The sequence below is a fragment of the Camelus bactrianus genome, chromosome 15, assembly GCF_048773025.1.
Source record: "Camelus bactrianus isolate YW-2024 breed Bactrian camel chromosome 15, ASM4877302v1, whole genome shotgun sequence".
NCBI lineage: Eukaryota > Metazoa > Chordata > Mammalia > Artiodactyla > Camelidae > Camelus > Camelus bactrianus.
The window spans coordinates 46,250,700-46,272,866 of NC_133553.1; the positions used below are offsets into that span (position 1 = coordinate 46,250,700).

General features: G+C 47.3%; 1 protein-coding gene across 2 annotated transcripts in view; it reads left to right on the top strand.

Annotated features, from left to right (window-relative positions):
• PRKCE (protein kinase C epsilon) overlaps nucleotides 1–15,364 on the top strand; it is a 470,104-nt gene extending 454,740 nt beyond the window's left edge. Inside the window, exon 15 of one of the 2 annotated variants that reach the window (XM_074378800.1) lies at nucleotides 10,194–10,623. In XM_074378800.1, the coding sequence (XP_074234901.1) occupies nucleotides 10,194–10,310 (117 nt within the window). In that variant the 3' untranslated portion in view covers nucleotides 10,311–10,623. Of the gene's footprint in view, nucleotides 1–10,193; nucleotides 10,624–12,068 lie in introns of those variants that run through there. The other variant, XM_010967731.3, reaches the window with a different exon arrangement.
• The last annotated feature ends 6,803 nt before the right edge of the window (nucleotides 15,365–22,167 follow it).

The window sequence follows — 22,167 nt, forward strand, 5'->3', positions numbered from 1 at the left end:
TTTCTTGTGTCTGGCTTCTTTTACTCCGCATCATGTGTTTGAGATTCGAGAATTATCTTTTTACCTTTTTAACATGGAAAAATTCAAGCATGTACTAAAGCAGAGAGAAAAGTGGACTCGTCAGTGGTCCATCACCCAACACCAACGATAAGTAAGCCCTTGTTAATGTGTTAGGGGACGGATTTTCATCTGTTTTGTTCACAGTTGGCATCCTCAGCAACAACTCCTAGGACATAGTAGGGATTCAATGTATATGTGCGGAATGAATGAATGAACTGTGTAAATCTACAGTGTTTTCCAGAGAATCTTTCTGTCTCAGTTCCATCTCTAAATTCTCATCTCTCCTTTTATGGCTCAAGATCTATTCCAGTGTATGCCTGGGAATTTGGGGTGATGAGATCCTGTGTTAGGAAATCTGAAATTGTTGAATGGTAAGAGAAGGTGGGTGACCTCATCTTGACTTGAGAAGCATCTATTAGAATGTTTACAATTCCCGTTTCAAAGCCAGCAGGCAGAGCAGTAATAAATCCCGGGCCAAGAGAGCTTGATCCCCATCCAGGACATCTTCATAAATATGGGGTCGGAGGGGTGGGAAGATTGGTGAATGGAGGATCAGGGCTTTTGCCATGACCAGATTGGAAAGTTTCTTCTATGGGCATCAAAAAAGCTTCCCTAGAGTAGTTAAACCCACCAGCTGTCAATAGTGACACTGCTTTGAAAAGCCAATGGTAAACGGGAAAGGGCCCCACAGTTAGACACAGAGCGGGGCCGGCTTTGCCACTGTGTGCCCACTTCCAGCAGGAGCAGGCATGGGTCCTGCCACTGCACGTCCCGCTGCATGGGGCCAGCTCGCTGCAGAGCCTGGCATGGGCGCTCAGGCCTTGGGCAAGCCAGGGCAGGTGATACGCTGTTTCCTCCTAAGGCTCTTTATTCGTGGATGTCAATACTGTGTTTTCGGCATGCTTTCAGTTCCAGACATCCCTGCTGGGTGCCTCTTTCCCCTACTTCTGGTCTACCCATCAGTGGGTTGTAAAATTAATTTAGTGGGTTAGGTGCAGAAAGCATTTTTAATGAAGAATAGAATAGAAAGGAACAAAGGAGAGTATTAGACTAAAACACAGAGCGCATCACATATTGTAAAAGTGAAGTGTAGCTTGATGTGTCTTTCCTTGGGGTGGTGGGATGAGGTTATGTGCACTGGATCACACATAAGACGTATTTCTTACTCTCGGTCATAATAAAGAATTTAGAAGGGCTGTGCTCTTCTTTACCTCTGATGTCTAAGAAATGACCCCAAATGGCCTGGTGGGGATGGTGGCCTCACTGTGAGGGACACAGGGCAGAAGGCAGTTGTTTGCTTGCTTGTTTGTGTTTAGCAATAACACTATCGGCGGAAGCCACTGAACTGGCTGCCTCTGCTGGGCTCAGCGCTCTAGCCCTCTGCACAGAGGACCCCGTTGACGCCTCTTGGCAGGAGGCAGGATGCCAGGGACACGGCCCTGGGGACGGAATGAATTCCATCCTGGCTCCACCTCTGGCTGGTGCACCTCAGGCAAGCTGTTTGCTAGTCTTTCTGGTGGGGGTAGTAGCAGCACAGCCTCCCAGTGAGGTGGGCATGAGTTTAAATAAATCAGGCAGGTGAGCTTCATGATGTAGCGCCTGGCACCTGGGAAGGTCTCCATCCACAAGCTTTATTATGCTGCCCACTCAGAGGAACTGAGCCGTGTCAAGCACGGTGCTGGTACTGGAAATACACAACAGACACCCAAGTGATGCCTCCAGCCTGTGGAGGAGACAGTTACAAATTAAATCATTTTATAGCCCCAGTGACAAGAAGGACTCAGGAAAGAGAGGCACAGGGCGATCGAGGTGTGTGAGGGGGTCCAGCCTGGGTTGAGGATGGTTCCCCAGGAAGGGGCATTTCTTTCCCACATGGCAGCTCCAGACCCTTCTTGTTGGCAGCAGATTGGAGGCCTCGTGGCCGCAGGAGCTGTTTCAAAGCTCCTTTGCAGCATTTGAGTGGGAAAGGGGCACTCCTTTCCTCTCTTGAGTGGTCTTGGAGGGTGGCAGGCTCCCCTCTGTGAGAAAAGCTTCTGCTCTGGGCCACTGTCTGGGGACTCAGCAGGGTCCACTTAGTTAGGGCCCAGCTGTGAGCTGGGTACCACTGGTGCCAGAAGATGCAGGTGGCCCGACTTGCCCCAAAATGCTGCCTGCCTCACTGGGGAGCCAAGATTCTTAGAGCACCTGGAGCTGCCTCTAGGCCATTTACAAATTTCAAACTGAAGGTCGCCAAGGGCCAGTAAGCACTGTACAGGCAATGAGAATATGTCCACAACCACATGGCCCAAAATGAATCTTGGCTGAAACGTATGCTTTATACTTTTGTTACCAAGTTTTAAAGTCAAATAGTCACAGCTGAAGGTGTGCCTACGTGTGGAGCTGGGCAGGGTTGGGAGGGTTTGGGGAGGCAGGTATCAGCACCGCCCTTCAGACCCATCCAGAAATGTCTCCTTCCCTAAAAGGAATGAAGAAATACTGTGTCTGAGACAGATAGCTTCTCTTGGTTTTGAAAGAGCCTCAGACACACAGCCTGCATCCTGGAGACTTTTCTCAACCATTTTCCTAGGGACACGTCAGCCTTCCCATATAGCACCACACAGGCCAAAGGGAACGCCCCAGGCTGAGGCCCCATGATACGAGGGACTTGAGCAAAGGGTGTCATTTCAGGTCCTGAGACTGTCAGGGTTTTCTTCTCTTTGTGGACTCCTCTGAGAGAGTGATTGTACCTCAGTGAAATTCAGGCCTGGTATGAGGGGAAGCCTTTATGTCTGTGGTCCATAACTTAGCCATGAAGTCAGCACCCCTTCCAAAATCTGATGGTGTACTCTCTCCAGGAAAAACCAAGTGTGCCCATACAGACTGCACACAGGACTGTATTTTACGAGGTTCACAGAAGCCCTGAAGTTCCTTCTCTGATGCACGGTTTGGCAAACTCTGGCCCAAAGGCCTAATCTTGTCCACTGCTTTGTTTTGTGAAGCCCTCAGAATGAGAATGGGTTTTACATTTTTCTTTTCTTTCTTTTTTTTTTTTTTTTAATAGTGGAGTATCGTCAGTTACAATGTGTCATTCTCTGGTGTACAGCACAATGTCCCAGTCATGCTTATATATACGTATATTTGTTTACATTTTTCTTAAATGGTCAGAGAAGAGTGTTTGGTGACACTTGACCATTAAAAGACATTGGAATGTTCGTGCCCATAAATAAAGTGTTACTGGGATGCAGCCATGTTCAGTCACTGACGTCTTGTCTAGGACTGCTCTGGAGCCACAAGGCAGAGTGGAGTGGTCGTGTTGGAGATCCCATGGCCCACAAAGCCTAAAACATTTGCCAACTGGCCAGTCAGAGGGCCAGATCCTTTGCCAGTCTTGCTCTAGAACTGAGAACCTAGGTCAAGAAGCTTGCTTGAAATACTTTATTTTACTTAAAATGATTGAGCCATAGAATTTGCAGGTAGAAACAGCTTTGGAATCACCTTAACAAGCCCCCCACTTTACCAAGGGCACATAAGGGCCACATCCCCTTCTCCTGTGGGAGCCGGGGATACAGGGAGTTGTGTCTTGGGTTTTCCTTCCAAGCGTCTGTTAAGTTTCTAAACTGGCACAGCCTTCCCTACAAACCTTCAGGTAGATGCCCCAAAATGTTGTTTAAAAAGCATCATAAAAAGTGTTCCAAGTTTGATAATTTCTTTATAACGGGGATACCTCCCTTCCCCTGTAATGGAGATTCCAGAGGGCTGGGTCTGTAGCCCCCTAGAGACCACTCACCTATAGACAGATTATAGCTGGCGAAACTCCTTTGATCACCAAAGTATTTGAGGGTGTGCAGGAAGAGGTTAATGTGAGCTAATAAGAGTTTCCAAAACAACTCTTCAAGTTGAATTTGTAAAAGTGTATATTTTTTATAGTCTAGAAAACAATAACAGAGGGACAAGGAGAAAGGGGAAATAGCTGAATTCCGGCAAACCACCGATTTGACGGAATTCAGCTGTGATGGGTTGTTCAGAATGCCTGTTGGTCTGAGAGATTTGGTTCATTTTTAAATACAGATGTACATATATATGTACACACACACACGCAGTGCCTCAGGAGTGAAGCAGCTCTCCCTCAGTCGTGGTTTAGACAGAGGCAATGGACCAGATTATGGAGCAAGGGGCATTCGAGGTCACCACCTGAGCCCTGGGTGGCTCTCCATCTCTGTGTACCAGCAGCAGAGGCCACCACGCTGCCGTGACCCTCTCCTGTGGAGCAGGGAATGGCCAGGAACCTAGGGGCTACAGGAATTGTGTGTCTTTGTTCTAGCAAAACAATTGGAAGTCTTTGATATCATCCTCCTGAACAAGATGGAGAAAGTGACCATGGCTGGTTGATTCACAGTGAATTTTTAACAACTGTCCCCCAAAGGTGCTGGTAGGACTGTCAGTTTGTAGAGGCAGGTTAAAGGGCTCTGAGCCTGACCCGGCCTGACTCTGTCTTATCCAATATTTTTTTATACATCTTGATAGATGGGAGGTATGCCAATCAAATTTTAGGATGACAAAAAGCTGAAGAAGATGGCAGATAAGATGGATGATAGAATTAAAATGACATTCACATTGTGCTTTAGAGTTTACATGAGGTTTCCTTATATGCTCTCATACAATCCTCAGCAAGCTAGGTATATTTATTTTCCCCACTTCCTTGGCAAATAATTCAAGATTCAGAGAGATGTGTTAGCAAACCATTGTAATCTTGACAGGCTAGAAGTAAGTACCACTAGAAAAAGAAGCCAAGGTTATAAATGTAAAGATTACATTTGGATACAGAAAATCATTTCAGAAGATTGGGGTTTGTATGTTTTCCAGGGCTACCATAACAAAGTACCACAAACCAGGTGGCTTACAAGAACGAAATTTATTGTCTCACAGTTCTGGATGCTAGACATCTTTGACCAAGGCATCTGCAGAGCCAGCGTCCCTCTGAAACCTGTAGGGGAAGAAATCCTTCCTCGCCTCTTTCAGCTCCTGGTAGTGCCAGGTGTTTCTTGGCTTGTGGCCGCATCCCTCCCCTCTTGACGAGGCATTCCCCATGTGTCTCTTCATCTGGTCCTCCCTCAGTGCATGTCTGTCTCTGTGTCCAAATTTCCCCTTCTTATAAGGACACCAGTCATACTGGATTAGGCCCCACCCTGATGACTTCATTTTAATTTGATTCCATCTGCAAAGACCTTATTTCCAAATAAGATCATGTACTGAGGTCCTGGTGGTTAGGATTTCAACACAGCTTTTGGGGGAGACACAGTTCCATCTATAACAAGGTTAAATTGGATCGATAAAACTAAGAGCATCAGTGTTTTATCACAGTTGCTTAAGAAATGATAAAACATGGGTTCTATCTTAGGCATTGGTTTAATTTGAGAGTTTCTACCAAGGAGAAAGTCTCATGCCACCGCCCTTAACATTGCTCAGACCACAGAGTCAGGAATCAAACCATCTGTTCTGGCCACCACATTCTAAGAAGGAAATGGATTAAAAAATGGTGGGGCATCACCATGGCAAGGTAAGATGCTGTAAAAGTCTCTGCTGGCAGCCCAGTGCCAGATGAATGCTCTGTGTGTCTGGCTCTGTTTCCTGTAAGGAAAATCCGAAAGTACAATCAATTCTTGGTTCACAAAATTGAAAAGGAGGGATGCGCTAGAAGAATATGCTAGAGAAACTTCTAGGCAAATGGTAGCTAACTTGAATTTCTGTTCCAACCCTCATTTTTGTCAGGCAAGACACTGGCAGTTACACATTCCTTATTTCACTGAATTTCAAAGGTGAGCATGTGTGTATAAACATAAACACACATCCTCTGTCTGTATATGGGTATAATGAATACATGCGTATATGTAAAAATCCAGTTGACTGAGGTTGAGCCAGCGGTCTATTTAAATTCTCCCTTTTGTTTTTAGGATACTTAAAAGAAGAAAGTAGAACTTAGATAATATTGACATTTTAAAGCAAAGAGAAATTTTGAGTTTGACTGTTGCAGTGAATAAAATGATTCTGGGCAAATGAATATTAAGGGACGGCTGTGTGCCCTGCTTTGCAGTGGGTACCTTGAGGGATAGGAGAGGAAAATGTAACACACAGAAAAATGTTAGGAGGAGGGAGCACATGCCTGTTCCAGAAAGTGCCATGGGGACAGGGAGGGGAAGGTGGATGGAGTGGGTCTTCTCTGATGTCGGAGAAGACTCAAGAGGGAGTTGGAACCTGAAAGCTGGCATTTTGGAGACCATATGGAGGTAGCACGTCTCCCGAGAAATAGCATGTCTCCCCAGTTCTGGTCACATGCATGGGGCAGGGGACTCTGGCTTGTGGTCAGTCTGCTACCTACACCCTTGCTGTCAGGCCGGGCAGAGATGAAGGCGGGGTCTGGGACCAGCCTGGGCACTACAGCCCCATGCCACAGCCTTCCTTGAAGATCAGGGAGTTTCCTCAGTGCTTTAGAATAAAGTCATCTGTTGATTTCCTGGTCATCAGATGAAGACAGAAACAGAGATTGCTGGCTCCTCGGAAAGCTTGTGTTTATGACTTCAGCTCAGTAAGGGCTCTGAAAGAATTGCGCCAACCAGACAGGAAGCAAGCATTCAGGCAGCCTGCCCATGTCCAGGATGGGGTCCAGACACTGCCACAGCCCACCGGGCCTCTAGCCCTCCGTAGCCTTGGGGTGATTTAAAAGGCAGGTCCACTAGCTTTGCTTCTCAGATGCAATTTCTCAGAAGGATCTGGAGTGACTTATAACTCAGTTTCCAGAAGTGTTGCCTCACTCCCCCACTGCAGCCACTAAAAGTGTGTCCTTCCCCCTGGATCAGCCCCAGACCTCTTAAATCTAAGACCTTACTTCTGAAGAAATGCCAAAGGGGATAGGAATGTGGCTTTCCCCTAACACCAACCACAAGGGTTGGGAACATACCCACCAAGTCCCTAAACTTCTCTTAGCCCATCCATCTTGATGGAATTTTCCCAAACCCTGGTTCATGCTATTTCTGGTTCTATCTCCTACCAGCAATCAGGGAACTCTGGTGCCCCAGGCTGACCGCTGCTGGGAGAGGAAACCCCATTAACCAGACCTCAGTCTGCCTGTTTTCCAGGACCTTGTGGGGCCGTGATGGGCTGGGTTGTCCCACTCCAGACCCTTCGTGAGTCAGACCTCAGCCTTCTCCAAACAAAAATAAATAAAGACACCCTTTGGCACAAGAGTGCCTCAGATCCTGAACCCAGATCACTTCACTGGCTCAAGTTAAAGTAGCAGCAAGAGAGGTGCATCCAGTTATTGTTTCCATCAGATAGTTATTGAGTACTGTGTGCCAGGCATTGCGTAGCCTGGGGATGGGCTGGTGAGGTCAACCCAGGCCCCGCCCCCAAGAGCTCACAGATGAGTTGAAAGAGGAGGCGGAAGCCCAGTGTGGGAAGGGCTATGATAAGAGTTAGGAGAGATGATGGGACCCCATAAGAGACCTGGAGGAACGAGGAAGTATTCCTGAAGGCAGAGCATCTAAGCCAAGATGGGAAAGGTGAGTGGAAGTCAATTCAGTGATGAGGACACAGGGCGGAAGGCAAAGGAGGGGAGAGGGTGCTCTGGGCAGAAGATTAGCTGGGCAAAGGCGTGGATGCAGAAGGAAGCCAGTGAGTCCAGAGAACTTCGTGGTTCCACTGGATCCAGGAGATAAAGCTGGACAAGGAGGTAGGGACACAGAGAAATGTGAGACTTGGTCCCTGCCTTCATGAAGCTCATGGCACCTGTGGGCAGATCACCAGGACCGCATTGCTGCTCAGCCTTTGGAGTAACTGTTGAATCTGTAAATGTCAGTATGAGCAGAAAACAGAACCTCATATAACATGTTTTAAGCATTATTGTAAGTCCCACATTAACAGTTTATGTCTGCTGCTCTGATTTTTTGAAGCACGTTTGTATACAGAGAGAGATGTTGGTAACACAGCCAAGCTGAGCATCCGGTGTGCCCATGGCATATTGTGCTAAAATTCAGAGGCAGGGCAGGAACTCACATTTATTGGGTGCCCATTGTGTGTTGGGGTCTGCACTGAGGCCCCTAACAACCCCCCGCTCATTTAGTCCTCAAGGCCATCTGTAGGGCACCTCTTACCACCCCCATTTTGCAGATGAAAAGGCCAAGGCTCAAAGAGGTTCTCTTCACAGTGTCATCCAACAGGAAGGGGGACAGTAGCAGGTGGGAGGTCAGCTACTGCTCTTTCTCCTACTCCATGTGGCCTTCCCTCAGTGTGGATCAGAGAACGTGGGATGGGCTTCCTGGAGGAGATAAGGTGTGAAGGGTTAGAAGCCTGTTCCCCATGTCCCAGTGTCACCTGTTGGATGGTGCCATGTGGGCTAAGAATCTGGCATTTAGACATTAGGTAGGGGGCATATGGGATGACCAAAGATCCAGGTAAATAGGGAGTGTCTCTGGAAGTTTGCCTGTCAGAACCTTGGAGTCAAGTCTTGTACCTGCTCTGTAAGGGAGGTAGAAGCTTTCCAAAGAATAAAATCGGGGAGTAGAGGATATAACCCCTAGTCTTCTCTGAATTTGAAGATGCTGGGATGCTGTGCTGCCTCCATGCATTAATAGAGGATGGGGTCTCTTAGCTATACTTGCCTTGGACAACTTCCCAAGACTCTACAGTTAATTAATAGCCAGGAATTGCACATAGTGGGATGTTAGTTATTTGAATTGGAAATGAGTAACTGACATACATCTAAGATGTCTCCAAGGAAAATAGGGCCAGGTTGCATAATGGGTGGGGGGAACCAAGTATGTCCTCCTGTAGCGTTCTTGAAGAATGATGCACTTGCTCCAATGCCATAGATGATTTTGGGACGCCTGGACAGCCCAGAGCTGAGCTAGATTGCTCCCCAAGCCAGCCCGCTGTGGAGCTGGAGGCCCTCTGGGAATGACGCCCCTAGCTGTGTTGACTGAGCCTGGTTCCCTGGTACATAGTAAGTTGTGACATTCAGACATCCTGTGGAATCTCGCTCGGTCACTATGCTCAGTTGACCTCAGGAAATGAAACCAGTTTCCATGACTAATGAACACTAATGACCTAAAGGTGAAGCACAAGTAGGTAAACAGGGGAGCCGATGCCAGAGCTTTACGAATTTCCTGAGGTTCTCCATACACAGGGCCCCACTCATTAGTGACCAGTGAGAGGGAGCCCAGAAGGAGGTGGTCCTGCCCCTGAAAGTGCCTGGGCACGGCCCACCATTGGTGATGTTGCAAGTTGAGTTTCCTTCCTGCTCCATTCCTTGCCAATCTTCGTCACCACCTCCCACCCCTTCTGCCCCTGGTCCCCTACTTCTCCCATCCACACCCGGGATGCCCTTTGGTCACCTTCTGGGATGATACTCGGTGCTCCCCAAGCCACGTCTGCCTTCTCCCCATCCTGCTCCTCCCCCAGTACCACGAGCCTATACTCTGTAACCCACCCTTAATCAAGGCAAACCCATCCCTCCTTCAATAGAGATCTTCACTGGAGGCGTGCCCACAACCTTTCCCCAGGCTACCGCCCTCCCAGGTCCAGCCCGCATCACTGGGGGGATGGGCTTTGTTGTTCCTCTCTGCAGTCCCTCTCCACACAGGACCCCCCTTTCCCTCGTGCTCTGTACACACTGGAGACAGAGATCAGATCATCCTCTCGCCTGGGGCCAGCCCTCCTGTAGAAATGACTAAGCCGCTCCTTAGCTTTCCCATCTGAAGGGGCAAAACTCACATCCTTCTGCTGCAAGTCCTGTTTCCATCCCTCAGGCTTTTCTGTGTCTCCCTTCTGTCTTCCATCCAAGGTCTCTGAGACCTACCAAACTATGCAACTCAAAGCCAGAGAGAAGACGCCAAGCAGGACCAATGGGTGCTGAAAGATGGGAAAGATTAGCTCATTTCCGCTCCGTGCTTTTCGTCTGGTTCTGATCTCAGTCTGGGGCAATTTGAAAACAGACTCTCCTGCCGAGCTCACCCGTCCATGTTACCACTCTCCCCGACCCACAGCTCTCTCCCTCCATGCTGGCCTACTGGCAAGCCCTTCTGGCTTTGTTTTAGCCTAACGGCTTGACCTAAATGTCTCCTGGTTGAATTTGACCCTTGCATGTCTTCCCACTTCTCCAGTGTCCAGCTTTCCAGACGTCCTACTGCGCGGGAGGCATCATGCTGGGAGCTGGAGTTGAGTCCGGCTCTGCTCTGAACTCACTGGGTGACTCTGGGCAAGTCGCCAAACCTCTTTGAACCACAGTTTCCACATCTGTAAAATCAGGATAATAACACCTGCCTGTTCCAAGAATCAATAAACAAATGAACGTGAAGATGTTTTGTGACTTACGAAGCAGCACATCCCAAACCATGTTCTACAGAACTTTGCTCCCAGGAGGGATATTAAAAGGCTATTCAGGAAAAAAAAAAAAAAAGGAAAAAAGGAAAAAAAAAGTTTTATGTCAAGTTTGAGGAAGGCTGGCTTTAACAACGTGAACCAGGTTTCTGGACTCTAGGACGTCTCGGAGCCTTTAATTTGCCAAGCACATGACAAAGCTCCAAGAACAGGGTATAAAACATAGCTTTGTCTCAGAACCACTTTTTGCACAGACTGCTTGTTAACATCTTTAAGTTACTGATTTCCGTAGGACAAAGCATATATTAATAATAGTTCTCATACAAATAACAATGCTGATCTTTCCACGAGAGTTATTCCGTCCTCCAGGGTGCTGACCCTGGATAACACCAATGAATCAGTGTCTGAAAAGGTATTGCCAGAGTGTCTTCCATCTTCTCTGCATTGTGCTGTGGACTGTGGGGGAGAGGGGGCCTGGGCCTGAAGGCCTCTCTGTCGGGCTCCCCCCGTTATCTCCTGCATCCTCACACTGGACTCTGTCCCAGGCAGCTTGGCCAACTCATTGTCCTGTGTATACATCTTTTGTGTTCCTGCCCCTCTGCCTCTGTCCCATCTTTCTCTGCAGGGATACCTTCCTCTGCCAACATGAATGTAACTCACTCTTCAAGTCTCAGCCAGGCCTCAACTTCTCCCTGGAAGTTTTTCTATCCATTGCAGTGTGTTCTAGACAGGAATACAGCAGTGAGCCCCTAAAGGCAGAGCGCATTATTCACATTTCCTGCTTTTCTCCAAAATCCAGGATTTGTTTGCTTGCTGCCGTCCACCCTACCACAGACCATAAGCCCGATTTTGGCTACTTGAACCTCCAACTGGGCATGGGTCCTTCTGAGCCGAGGGGTCAGCAGTGGGCTTACTGATGTGTTCATTCATTCAGAAGACACTTATTGCAGGGGACTGCTGGGAGCCCAGGGCTGAGTCAGAAAAGGCACCTGCCTTTAAGGAGCTCATGGTTGAGACAAAAGCATAACAATTCACTGCAAGTCAGCGTGTTGAGTATAATAATAATAGACATAATGTGAGAGCATTAAATAGGGTTCATGGTGATAGGTGGGGACCAAGGCAGGCTCCCCAGAACAGCTTTCCACCCCCCTGTGCATCCTCCAACTTATAGAGAAGATGTTGTCTGGAGCAGGCGTGGCAAGGTTATAGGGGTCCACGTGTAGTGAAGAAAGATCACTGGAGACTTGGTGGGAGAGGGATTCAAGTTCATTCTCTGGATCACAAGGAGGGTGGTCTCAGTGGAGCCAGAGGGCTAGAGCAGATGCTGGAAGGGGGAGTATGATATAGGAGCTTTGCATCCCACTGTACACACACACGCACACACACACAGTCTATGGGAATCCCACTTCCCTGCTTTTCCGTCATACCTCTCACCCCTTTTCCTTCTCACCTGGACTCATTCTTCCTCTCCAAGTCCTCTGTCACCTCCTGGTCCTGGGGCCATTCATCGTTACTTCATTGGAACAGCTCTATGTCTGCTCTCAGTAGCTAGAGGTCTGCTTTGGCGAAAGGCTGGTCAGCGCGATGCCCACTCCCTGTGGGGGGCTCTGGGGAGGAAGGTCGGTCTGGAGTCAGTGCTTTCTCTTGTCTTCCCACAGAAAACCAAAAGAGACGTCAATAATTTTGACCAAGACTTTACCCGGGAAGAGCCGGTACTCACGCTCGTGGATGAAGCGATTGTGAAGCAGATCAACCAGGAGGAATTCAAAGGCTTCTCCTACTTTGGTGAAGACCTGATGCCCTGAGAAGCCACTCCAGAGGGAGTTTAGTGATGCTGCAAGGAGTACCAGGAAGATTCCTATTTTCCCGAGGCTCAGAGGTCTTGAACTACTTCTCCTCCCCGGAGCCCCAGTCCCTTGTCCACCTCTATTTATTGCATTCCCTCACCCCAGGCCAGCTCCTCCCTCCTCCCACTGGTGACCAGAACGCACTCTTGGTTCTCATTTCACCAGTAACACAGAATCGCACGAGGTCAGCAGTTAGCTGGACCCACTGCTGAGTCTGGTTTTTTGGCAAGCCGGGCTTCACTCCTCGGGGCTGCTGGCAGTGAAGCAACTTCAGTTCTTTTACTACAAAGAAGAGAGAGAGAGAGAGAGAAAGCAAACAGGAAGACTCTGGCTCTGCTATTGAACATAAGAGTCCTAACAACTCTTACTTCTCATCCCTCCCGGACCCCTGCCTGCCACCTCTCTGCCCTTCTATCCAGGAGAAGAGACTGGTGCTTCTTCAGTGCAAGGGTGGGTGCCCTCAAGGCGTGCCTCTGAAGGAGAGAGGCTGGGAGACACACAAGTTGGCTACCTGTGTTGGTTTGCTCTGGAATGGCTAAGTCTTGCTTTCTTTGGTTTTAGCTTTGGGGCATGCCAAAGTTGTATGAGCATGTATCTCGTGGAAGAAATCGCTCTCTGTAGAAAAAGAAATTTGATTTTGAACTCTGTTAACATTTGAAAAGTATATCATCAGAATTCCTTTCGAATTGGCCAAAAGATATAAATTCCAGTGTTAATACAAGTAGATCTCAAAGGGCTAATATACAATGAGAAACCAATTGTCTAAGGTTTATGCTATTAATGCTTTAGTGGCACACGGGGGCTATGTGAACTGAGAGAAAAGGAAACAAGCAGTGCTCTTGGTTATTCAAGTTCTGCCTGAACTCCAAGGCCACTGCTTTGGTGGCCCAGACCTGGGGTTCTCACAAAACGTGGCTTGCAAATTCTCTTTCCAGTTCAGTCCTAAGTTCCCAGCATAAACTCTATTTCCTGCAGCAGTGTGTGATTTTTGCGCACTTGTACAAAATGTTAGTACTACTGTGTTGTGGTTTTTAAACGTGAAACGTGTACAGTTAAATATGAAACATCGGCTTTGGGAACAAGCAGAATGAGGCTAAACATGGGTGATGCAGAGGGCGTCGAGAAATCGAAGAGGAAGTGATTAGAAAACTGACAGTGTGGCAAGATGCCCTGGGAGTTTTGTTTCTGTGTGACATGCAGTGGCAACTCATGTGGACACTATTTAATGGATGTGACGTTACCTCCTGTAGGCAGGCTAACAGTGTTACATTCATTCTTTGATTTCCAAGGGTTCTCTGTGGCTTTGTGTGTATGTTTCCCGGAGGTCATTCAGTTACCTATTTCACTGAACTGATTTAGCAGGGAATGGAATCCATTCCAACTGTTGCACGTGGATTCCCCAGCTGCCCCTAAATACATATACTTGTGAGTGGCAAAGTGGCACTGATGGAGCTTCTTGCCTTTTGTACATGTGAGATTTTTGTATATAGTGTTTGCTGCCAGGCCTGTGGAATTAATTCATTGAATTTAGAGGTATCAACTGCTGCATGTTCAGGCATATTATAAACCTTTAGTCTATGAAAGAATAATTATAATAACGTCCAGGTGCAATACTCTGTATAGTGTATTGGTTCAAGTTACCGAGAGATAAGGTGTGTTTCCGTCCTTCTTTCTCTCTTTTTTAGGGGGGGCAGGAGGGGGATGCATTTCTTGTTGATTTCATTTTGGTTTATTTTAAAAGATGTAAACCTATATTAAGCTATGTTAAATCTCACATATAGTTCTCCTGTGTTCTGTTGTGCCCTGATAGAGATGAGGAAGAGAAAGGAATGTTCTTGATGTTGGTTTCAAAGTTTGGACAGTGACTAGCTTGAGCCCATAGGGAGTTGGTGTCCATATTCGCATCTGGTTGGTCATCGCCTTGGTTACTAAAGATGACATGCAGTTCTCTTTTGTTTTTATTTTTTAAAGACTCAGGTGTAATTATTATCCATTTTGACGATAATTTCCAATGTTATGCTGTATCAATTTGTGTGTTTGACACACCAGTGATGCGATGAAGAACAGTAGATTAATTTAATTTATCTTCGGTAACTTGATGGACTGGGGAGAGACTATCTTCTGGAGTTGAGTACAAGCACAGAAACATCTTCATGATGGCATCATCTCATTTTTTTAGGAAGACATGAAAATCCTGCCCATCTTACTCGTGCATCACTGCTGCTCTCTGTTTTTCCTCTGCTTCCTTCACCACGCTGAACTTTGAACAACCAAGCAAGCTCTAACTGCAATGCCAAATGGCCTTGCCCAAGGCCTGGGTGGTATTCCCATGTCAGCAGGGGTTGAGCCCTTCCTACAGGACAACTGGCATTTTTGCTGGGAAGTTAAATAATAATACATTCCACCTGGCAGCTCCAGGCAGTCACTCAGCGGTTTGCCTGGCCCAGAGAGCCCCCTTTCAGCCCCCAGAGCTGGGCTGGCTAGGATGCCTCCTGCTTGAAGCTGGAGCTCAAGTTCTCACACAGGCAGATTCAAATCCCATGTAGTCTATAGAATAAAGCTTGTGTGTTCCTTGAGTAGTCATTGTTTCCTTTTAGTTTTCACAAGAGTTTGGAAGCAGACACACTTACGTTTTTGCCAATTCTTTCTAATCTTTCCAGCTCTTTCTCTCTTTGAAAAAAAAAAAAAAAGCAGGGAAGAGTGCAAAACAAAATGCCAAAAAATATATGAAGGATAGCTGTTCTCCTGTGTTCTCTCAGTATGGACTTTGTGAAGTGGAAACAATTTTTCCTCCAAAGGTGAAAAAACAATGCATTCTTGCTTTAAAAAAAAAAAAAAAAAAGAAGGCTAAAAACATTACCTCTTTTTAAATTATGTGCAAAATAATTCTGGCTAAATATAAAAGGTATTCACTTTTAGGGATTTTTTTTTTGGGTATTGTGATGCTTTATTTGTACATTTTTTTCCTTTCTGGATGTAATTTTAATCTCTTGCCATTCATTAGTGTTATTTCATTGTAAACATTATTGTGCCAAATGTACTGTATTCAAAAGGATGTGAATGTGTATTGTTTCAGAACCTAATAAATAGAATGATGTTAAATCATATTTCTCAGTCCCAATGAGCATTTTTATCTCCTCACTGAGTGGCAAGGTGGCACTAATGAGGCATATTGCCTTTTGTACATTAGGGAGTTCAAATTCCAAAACCTAAACATGATTTCAGCATTCCTTTGAAGATTCACAAAGGGTGCAAATGACCATATTTGCATAATCCTCTTGCCCATCCCAGCCTCTGTGCTTCAGGACTGCCACACAGAGCGTGAAGAGGGGGCCTGAGCAGACTGGATACAGCTCTGGGCTGCCTGGGCGTGGGGCTGCCTTGGAGTGCTGGGAGATGGACAAGCAACCCAGGGAGCTCTTCACTTTCATCTTCCTGGAGAAGTAAATGCTGAATCTCCCTGCAACCCATTCAAGCCTCTTCAGGACTCGGTTTCTGACCAACTGCTCAGAACTTCAGGACTTTGTAGCCCAAGAAGCTCCTGTGAGGCTGGGAGCCACTTGCAGACTGGATGTGGGTCACAGACTGGCCAGTGGGGCTCCATGCTTGGCTGGTGCCCTGGCCCCTTGCTCAGCCAGTGTCCGTGCTCATCAGGGTGACTCCAGGCTCCTCTCTGGCACTCCACTCGTGTTGCACTGGTCCTGCTCAGCTTCTGCTCTTCTTTCTCCAACATAGAATTTTCAAGAATGTTTGAAATTCACAAGTAGGCTCTTGAGTACACCAGAAATCAACTCACTAGAACTCCCTGTTCCTTAAGAGTTATGGACATGGTTGCGATTTTACTATTTGTCATCCGAAGGTGAGGGGATGGCCTAACTTGCCACCCATTTATCCCTCATGTCACTTCATAAGCTCTCTGATGACTTTGGTGTATCATCCTGAAGGTCCTCAGTAATCCCCTACCCTGCCAGCAACATCATCTGCCTACCTGGAGATGTGAGCGTGGAACTCCAGACCCACTCCTAGAAGATGGCTGTATTTATCGCGTATTTTCCTCTCTGATTCAGGCAGCTGTTTCTAGGCAAGTGACCACCCTGGGAGAAGCAAGCTTCCCACCAGCATGTCTGTCTTATCATGAGTTGAAATAAAAATCAAGAGAACAGAATTAAAAGATACCGTTCTTGGAAGGTCAGAAGACATCTCCAACCATTGCACTGAATGAGTATGACCAGTCTACACCTCCCTTGCCTAGTGGTCCAGAAGAGACAGCTCTAAAGTCCTGGAGACGAGGAAATTCATCCTCTCAAATCTATGTGCTCCACGAATTACACTGAAGCTGTAAGAAAGGTCAGTTGCTGATCAGAGTCCGTGGTTTGGATGCTCTTCCCCAACTCCCAGTCATGTTCTGGGAGAGAAAGCCAGGCACTGCCAGGCCTAGTCCAGGAAAGTTGTGGCCGCCGGTCTCACAAGGGTGAGATGACTCCAGAGCTGCTCAGGAAAGCCTGTCTGTGTGGCTGTGCCCCTGAACTGAGAAACGGCAGGTCTAACAGATTTCTTGCAGAGGGAATCTATGATAAGATTGGCCCTTCTCTATTTCCTTGTACCTGAGTGCAGTCCTGTGTTTGGGTTAACAGCAGCCTGAAGATCTCCATGCAATAAAATTACTGAACCACAAGGCATGTGTTGTCATTGTATTTACAGTGGCAGAGAGAGGGAGTGGAAAGAAGGTGCCAGAAGTCTCATCACGAGGTTTGTTTTTCACTTTAAAGTTCTTTAGCCTAGACAGTGATACACCATGTGCAGTCGGTTGTAAGCTAGACCTGAAGGATGATCCACTGTCCTAATCAGGAATACACCGTCCAGGGATGGACAGCTGATTGAATAAATAGTGTTTATTCAGAAGGTACTGCAAGTGCTTCAGCTCTCTTTTATCTCCCATCAGCTCCTGGAGGTTTTGTTATTAGCATAAAGAATGTTACAAAAGGATTCTCAAGGAAACCAGTAGCTTGTTCATTAGCATAAAGGATGTCAGAAAGCTAACAGTCGTGGTGTTTGAGATAAGTAGATTGGCAAAGATATTTTAAGACAAATCTCCACATTAAAAAGAAAAACAAAACACAATAGGATATACGGAAACTGGAGAGCCTTTAATTTCCCTAGTAATCAGAGAAACACAAATTTAAATTAAACTGCGATACCCCTTCACACCCACCAAAATGACTAAATCAAAAAGACAAACCTATCAAGTTTTACTAAAAGGAAGTGGAGCAATCAGAATTTTCAGTGTTTCAGATTTGCATATAAAGTCGTACAACTACTTTGAAAAACTCTGACAGTACCTTCTGAAGCCAAATATATATAACCTTGACCCAACATAAAATGTATCAACTGGATAAATGAATTGTGAGATATTTGCACAAGGGAACACTAGGTAGACCTGAGAATGAGTGATTTACAACTGCACACAATGTAGATGAACCTCACAAGGCGCTTTGAGTTTTTGCGCGTTGAGTTTAAGAAGCCAGGCACAAAGGAGTACAGACTTTGATTCTACTTATATAAAATGCAAAATAGATGATCTGTGCTGTTAGAAATCAGGCTAGTGGTTGCCTTAGGAGGAGAGGCAGTGACTAGGAGGGAGCATGGAAGGGCTTTCAAGGGGTTGGTTTAGTTTTCTGAACTGGCAAGCAGGTGCGTTCACTTTGTGATGTCATTGAGCCGTCCCCTCATGATCTGTGCACGTCTCTGTATATGTATTATACGGCAGTAAAAAATTATCCCTGCAATCTAGGATGGCCTTTGTCTTTCAACCTTAGGGATGGCACCCTGGCTGGATCTGTAAACTGCCTGTGTCTCCCTGCTGTGTGGGAGGCATCCTGGCTGTGTTACTCTCATAGACAGCCTGGTCTTGTGGCTGGAGTAGAGTGGCATTTGCCTTGGGTGGACCTTTCCTGCGAGACACTGTCAGAAACATCCAAACAGACATGGCTGGAACTTCATGGAGCTTTGAGAATGGCCACAAGACTCTTCTGTGCCTGATTGCTAATAAAATGTCTGTATATGTCTCTGAATGTGGTCCGTGAGGTTGTTAGGGAACAGTTGAGCTTCCCACTTTGTCAGCTACTGAGACCCACCCGAAAGAACCCAGGGGTTGGCATCACAAAATTGGCTTAGGGAGTCTGCACCAAGCAAGGGTTGGCTTCAGCCCTTTCACCTTGGGCAGATAACTGTAACTTCCTAAACCTGTTTCCACATTTACAGAATGGTAACGATAAGACTTACTCTTCAAAGACTTGTTTTGAAATGTCAGTGAGATAAAAGTTTCCAAAGCACAGTGTTTGGTACTGTTGCTACTCTTCCTCCTCCCTAAGGCACCCTCCCCTAGGTCAGAGTGCAGCCTGTATCCTGGGGAAAAGTGACTTGGTATAAACAAGGGCCACCCCTCTTTTCTCTCTCTGATTTGTTTGCCCTCATCCTCCCAGTGTCCTGCCCCTCGGCACTCCTGAGGCACCTGACACACCCCACCCATGAAGGATTCTCTCTAGGGCAAGAAGGGCACACAAGCTGCAAAGGCAAGGTCCCTTCCCTCAAACTAACAACCAGCAGGAAAAGAGAACAGGTCTGATGCAGAAGAGCAGCGTAAGGCAGACAGGAGGGACAAAGCCCTGCAGATGAGGCCCAGGAAGACCAGAGAAAGGGGTTAGGTTTGAGTTATCCAGGTAGGCTTCCTGGAGGAGGCAGTAGTGAGAAGGCATTGAAGGAGGAGGACGTGGGTAGGCAAAGGACACAGAAGAGCCTTCTGGACGGCCACTCAGCTGTGGGAGGCATGGAAGGGCTGAGTTTCTGGGCAGTGCTGCAGGAGCCCTCTCTCCATTTCTCAGCAGGAGACTGGGAGTCCTTTAAAGCAGTGTGATGGTCTCCACAGGATGTACAGTCACTGAGAGAGCCCAGCTGTCCCCTTCAGTAAAGGCACCCTTGTCTTTGTGTAGGATGTGGGGTTCAGCTTTCACTGCCTGCTCTCTCCCCATCAGGTAGATGCTACCTAAACGTGGAGATCAGACCAGCCTCAGTCCTAGGACCCAAATACCAAGTAAACTATTGCAAACATCACTGCTTCTCAGGCCTTGTGCACTGTGGAGTGGGTGGCTGCCTTTGGTTATTGTGAGAGGCTCTGAAAAGTCCCTTTCTGGGCACCGATTGTAGAATCTTCCCCTTCGTGCATCCTCCTTTCAGTTATTAGGCATTCAAGTTATTCTCTTCTTTGTTACACCAGACATGCTGCTAAGTACTTCACGTAAGTCATCTATTTAAAACCTCACAAAAATCTCATGGAATAAATACTCCGGTTATCCCCATTTTATAGATGAGGAAACTGAGGCTCAGAAATTACCTAACTCATTTAGTCTTTATAACCCCATAGAACTGTTTTATTCTTATGCCCATTCTACAAATAAAGTAAGTTGCCCCAACTCTCAGACCCAGTAGATGCTCTTCAGGCAGGACAGAGAGTTTTTTACACACAGGACAGATGACAGAACCATTCATTCACTCATTTATTCTATAAATGTATTCCACAAATGTTTACAGAGTTCCAACTGCCTGCCAGCCGCTCATCTATAGACATCAGTAAGCAAAACAGACAAAAATCTGTACCCTTATAGAACTTACGTGGGGGTAGGATATTGACAGACGATAAGTGATAAACATGACCATTAAGTGAATTATAGAACGTGTTAGAAGATCCAGGCCACCCCTAAGATTTGAAGCAAGGATACAGATGGAAGTCCAGAACAGACCAGAGGACTAAATAGTTTTTGTTATAAATCAGGCTATTGTTGGGGGGTAGGGTATAGCTCAGTGATAGAGCACATGCTTCGCATGCACAAGGTCATGGATTCAATCCCCAGAATCTCCATTTGAAATAAATTAATAAATAAACTTAATTACCTCCCCCCATCAAAAAAAATTTTAAGAATGAAAATAAATCAAGCTATTGTTAAATAAAATATGATCTAGCCTGGTCCCTTGACAAGACACCATTGTAGCAACCTGAAGTCCAGGTTTGGACTTAGAGAGCAGGAGGGAGAATGGGAGGAGAGAGACCCCTAAAAGAGAAGGACTAGGAGGGAGGAGGGACCGTGGCCAGTGGGAGGTTGTGTGCCGCTCACGTGAGCTGTGGGCCTCAGCGAGGTCCCTGTCCTGCCTGGTGACGTGAGCCAATGACTCTGCCTCCATGCACTTCAGCTGCTCTAAGGAGGTCCCCCTCCTGAGGGCCTATCCTGGTAGGCACTGTTCTAAGAGGCGAAGAGTAGTGTCATAAAACACACTTGATGAAGTCAGAGCAAGAGCTGGACCTGGCGGCCCCTCCCCATCCTCCCTCCTAGCCCTCCCACTTAGCAGTTCCCCCTCCAGAGCTGGGGTTGGGATCAAGAGTGCCACAACCTGGTCAGTACCTCCTTAAAAATCGTGGTTCCTGCTAATATCCTTCCTTAAATGGCTCCGTCTTTCCACTCCACCCATGGCAGCTGTGCAAGGGGGTGTTTATTGTGTATCTCATGTGGCTGTTGGGATGGGATAGGGGGCTCTGGGGTGATCCCAGGCAGGGGAAGAAGAACAAATAGAATCTAGCCTAGTGAGGATAAATACCAGCAGGCCGCAGGCAAGGTGGGCGGGGCTGAGCAGGAGAGTCTGTTCTCTCAAATCCCCAGATCACTACCAAGGAGGTAAGAGAGCTGGGTGAGTTGCTAGGGAGACTGGGATGTGCCTGGAGGGGGCGGGAGGGGGTGGAGGGAAGGGTCTGGGGAGGAGTCCTAGGTGCAGTAGCAACTGGGAGCATTTTCTTGGCAGAAGGGGAGCTGATTAGGCTGTCTTGGGGACAGATGTGCCTCCTCTGTTCTCTTACCCAGGTACCCCTTGCCCTCTGTGCTCAGTTGAGGGGAAGGAGATTGACCTCCGATGAGCCTGACACGGGCTGGCCAGAAACTATTCCACCGGAGAGGTGGTTATCAAGTGCCCTGTTTGAGAAATGAGGGCTTTGAGGTCAGGAAATTCTCTAAGCCACGCAGGCAACCCCTGGCAGATGCATGCTTGTGATTTATATCTGCATCCAGTTAGGACCAGAGACCCAAGTTTTCCCACCAGGCTTCTAGTCATTGTCCAAACACAGGTCCTGCATGCTATTTTGCTTTCTCTTTCCAGAGAAATTTCACCTCCATGTGAAATGATATGATTGTTGGATGGAATTAGACTGTGTTGCTCTCTGTAAAGGCTTTAAATGGGAGTGTTCAGGAAGGCACAGCCAGGAAACAGGGCAGAGGCATCCCAGGACTCTTAGTCTCCTTTCCCACCCTTCTCCCTGTGCCATCTCCCAGCAGGGCCCTGAGAGCTGGTCCTTAAGCCCAGCAAACCCTGCATCCTCCACCCTCAGACACCCCTCCCACCACCAAAAAAAGAAACCATCCCTATGGACTGTTCTAAGCAGGAAGCCGGGTTTTCAGTTCACTGGAAAACAGGAAATGCCTCCAAGGGTCTGAAGTCTTTTTAGTCCCTGTGTCTTCATGCAGGGTCTGTGTCCCAGGCCAGCTGCTGAGGATGACGCCCTAGAAGCAAGGTCACCCCAACCCCCAGCCCCAAGAGTGCAATCCTTGGTGCCACTCATGAGCCTCTGTGCTCCTGGAGCCAGAGCTGACTTCATCCCCTCCTCAGGACACTGAACATTCCGGACTTGGCGAGAGAGCTCAGGGTTCCAGGGATGGACCATGAAGCCCCACAGAGGCTGACTAGCTTTGCAAGGAGCAAATACTGACCATAGATGGAGACCTCACCCTATCCAAAGGCTGACGTCTCATCTGGGCCGGATTGACCTCTAAACCCCGTCAGACCTTGGCTGACCCCCAACAAAGCCCGACTC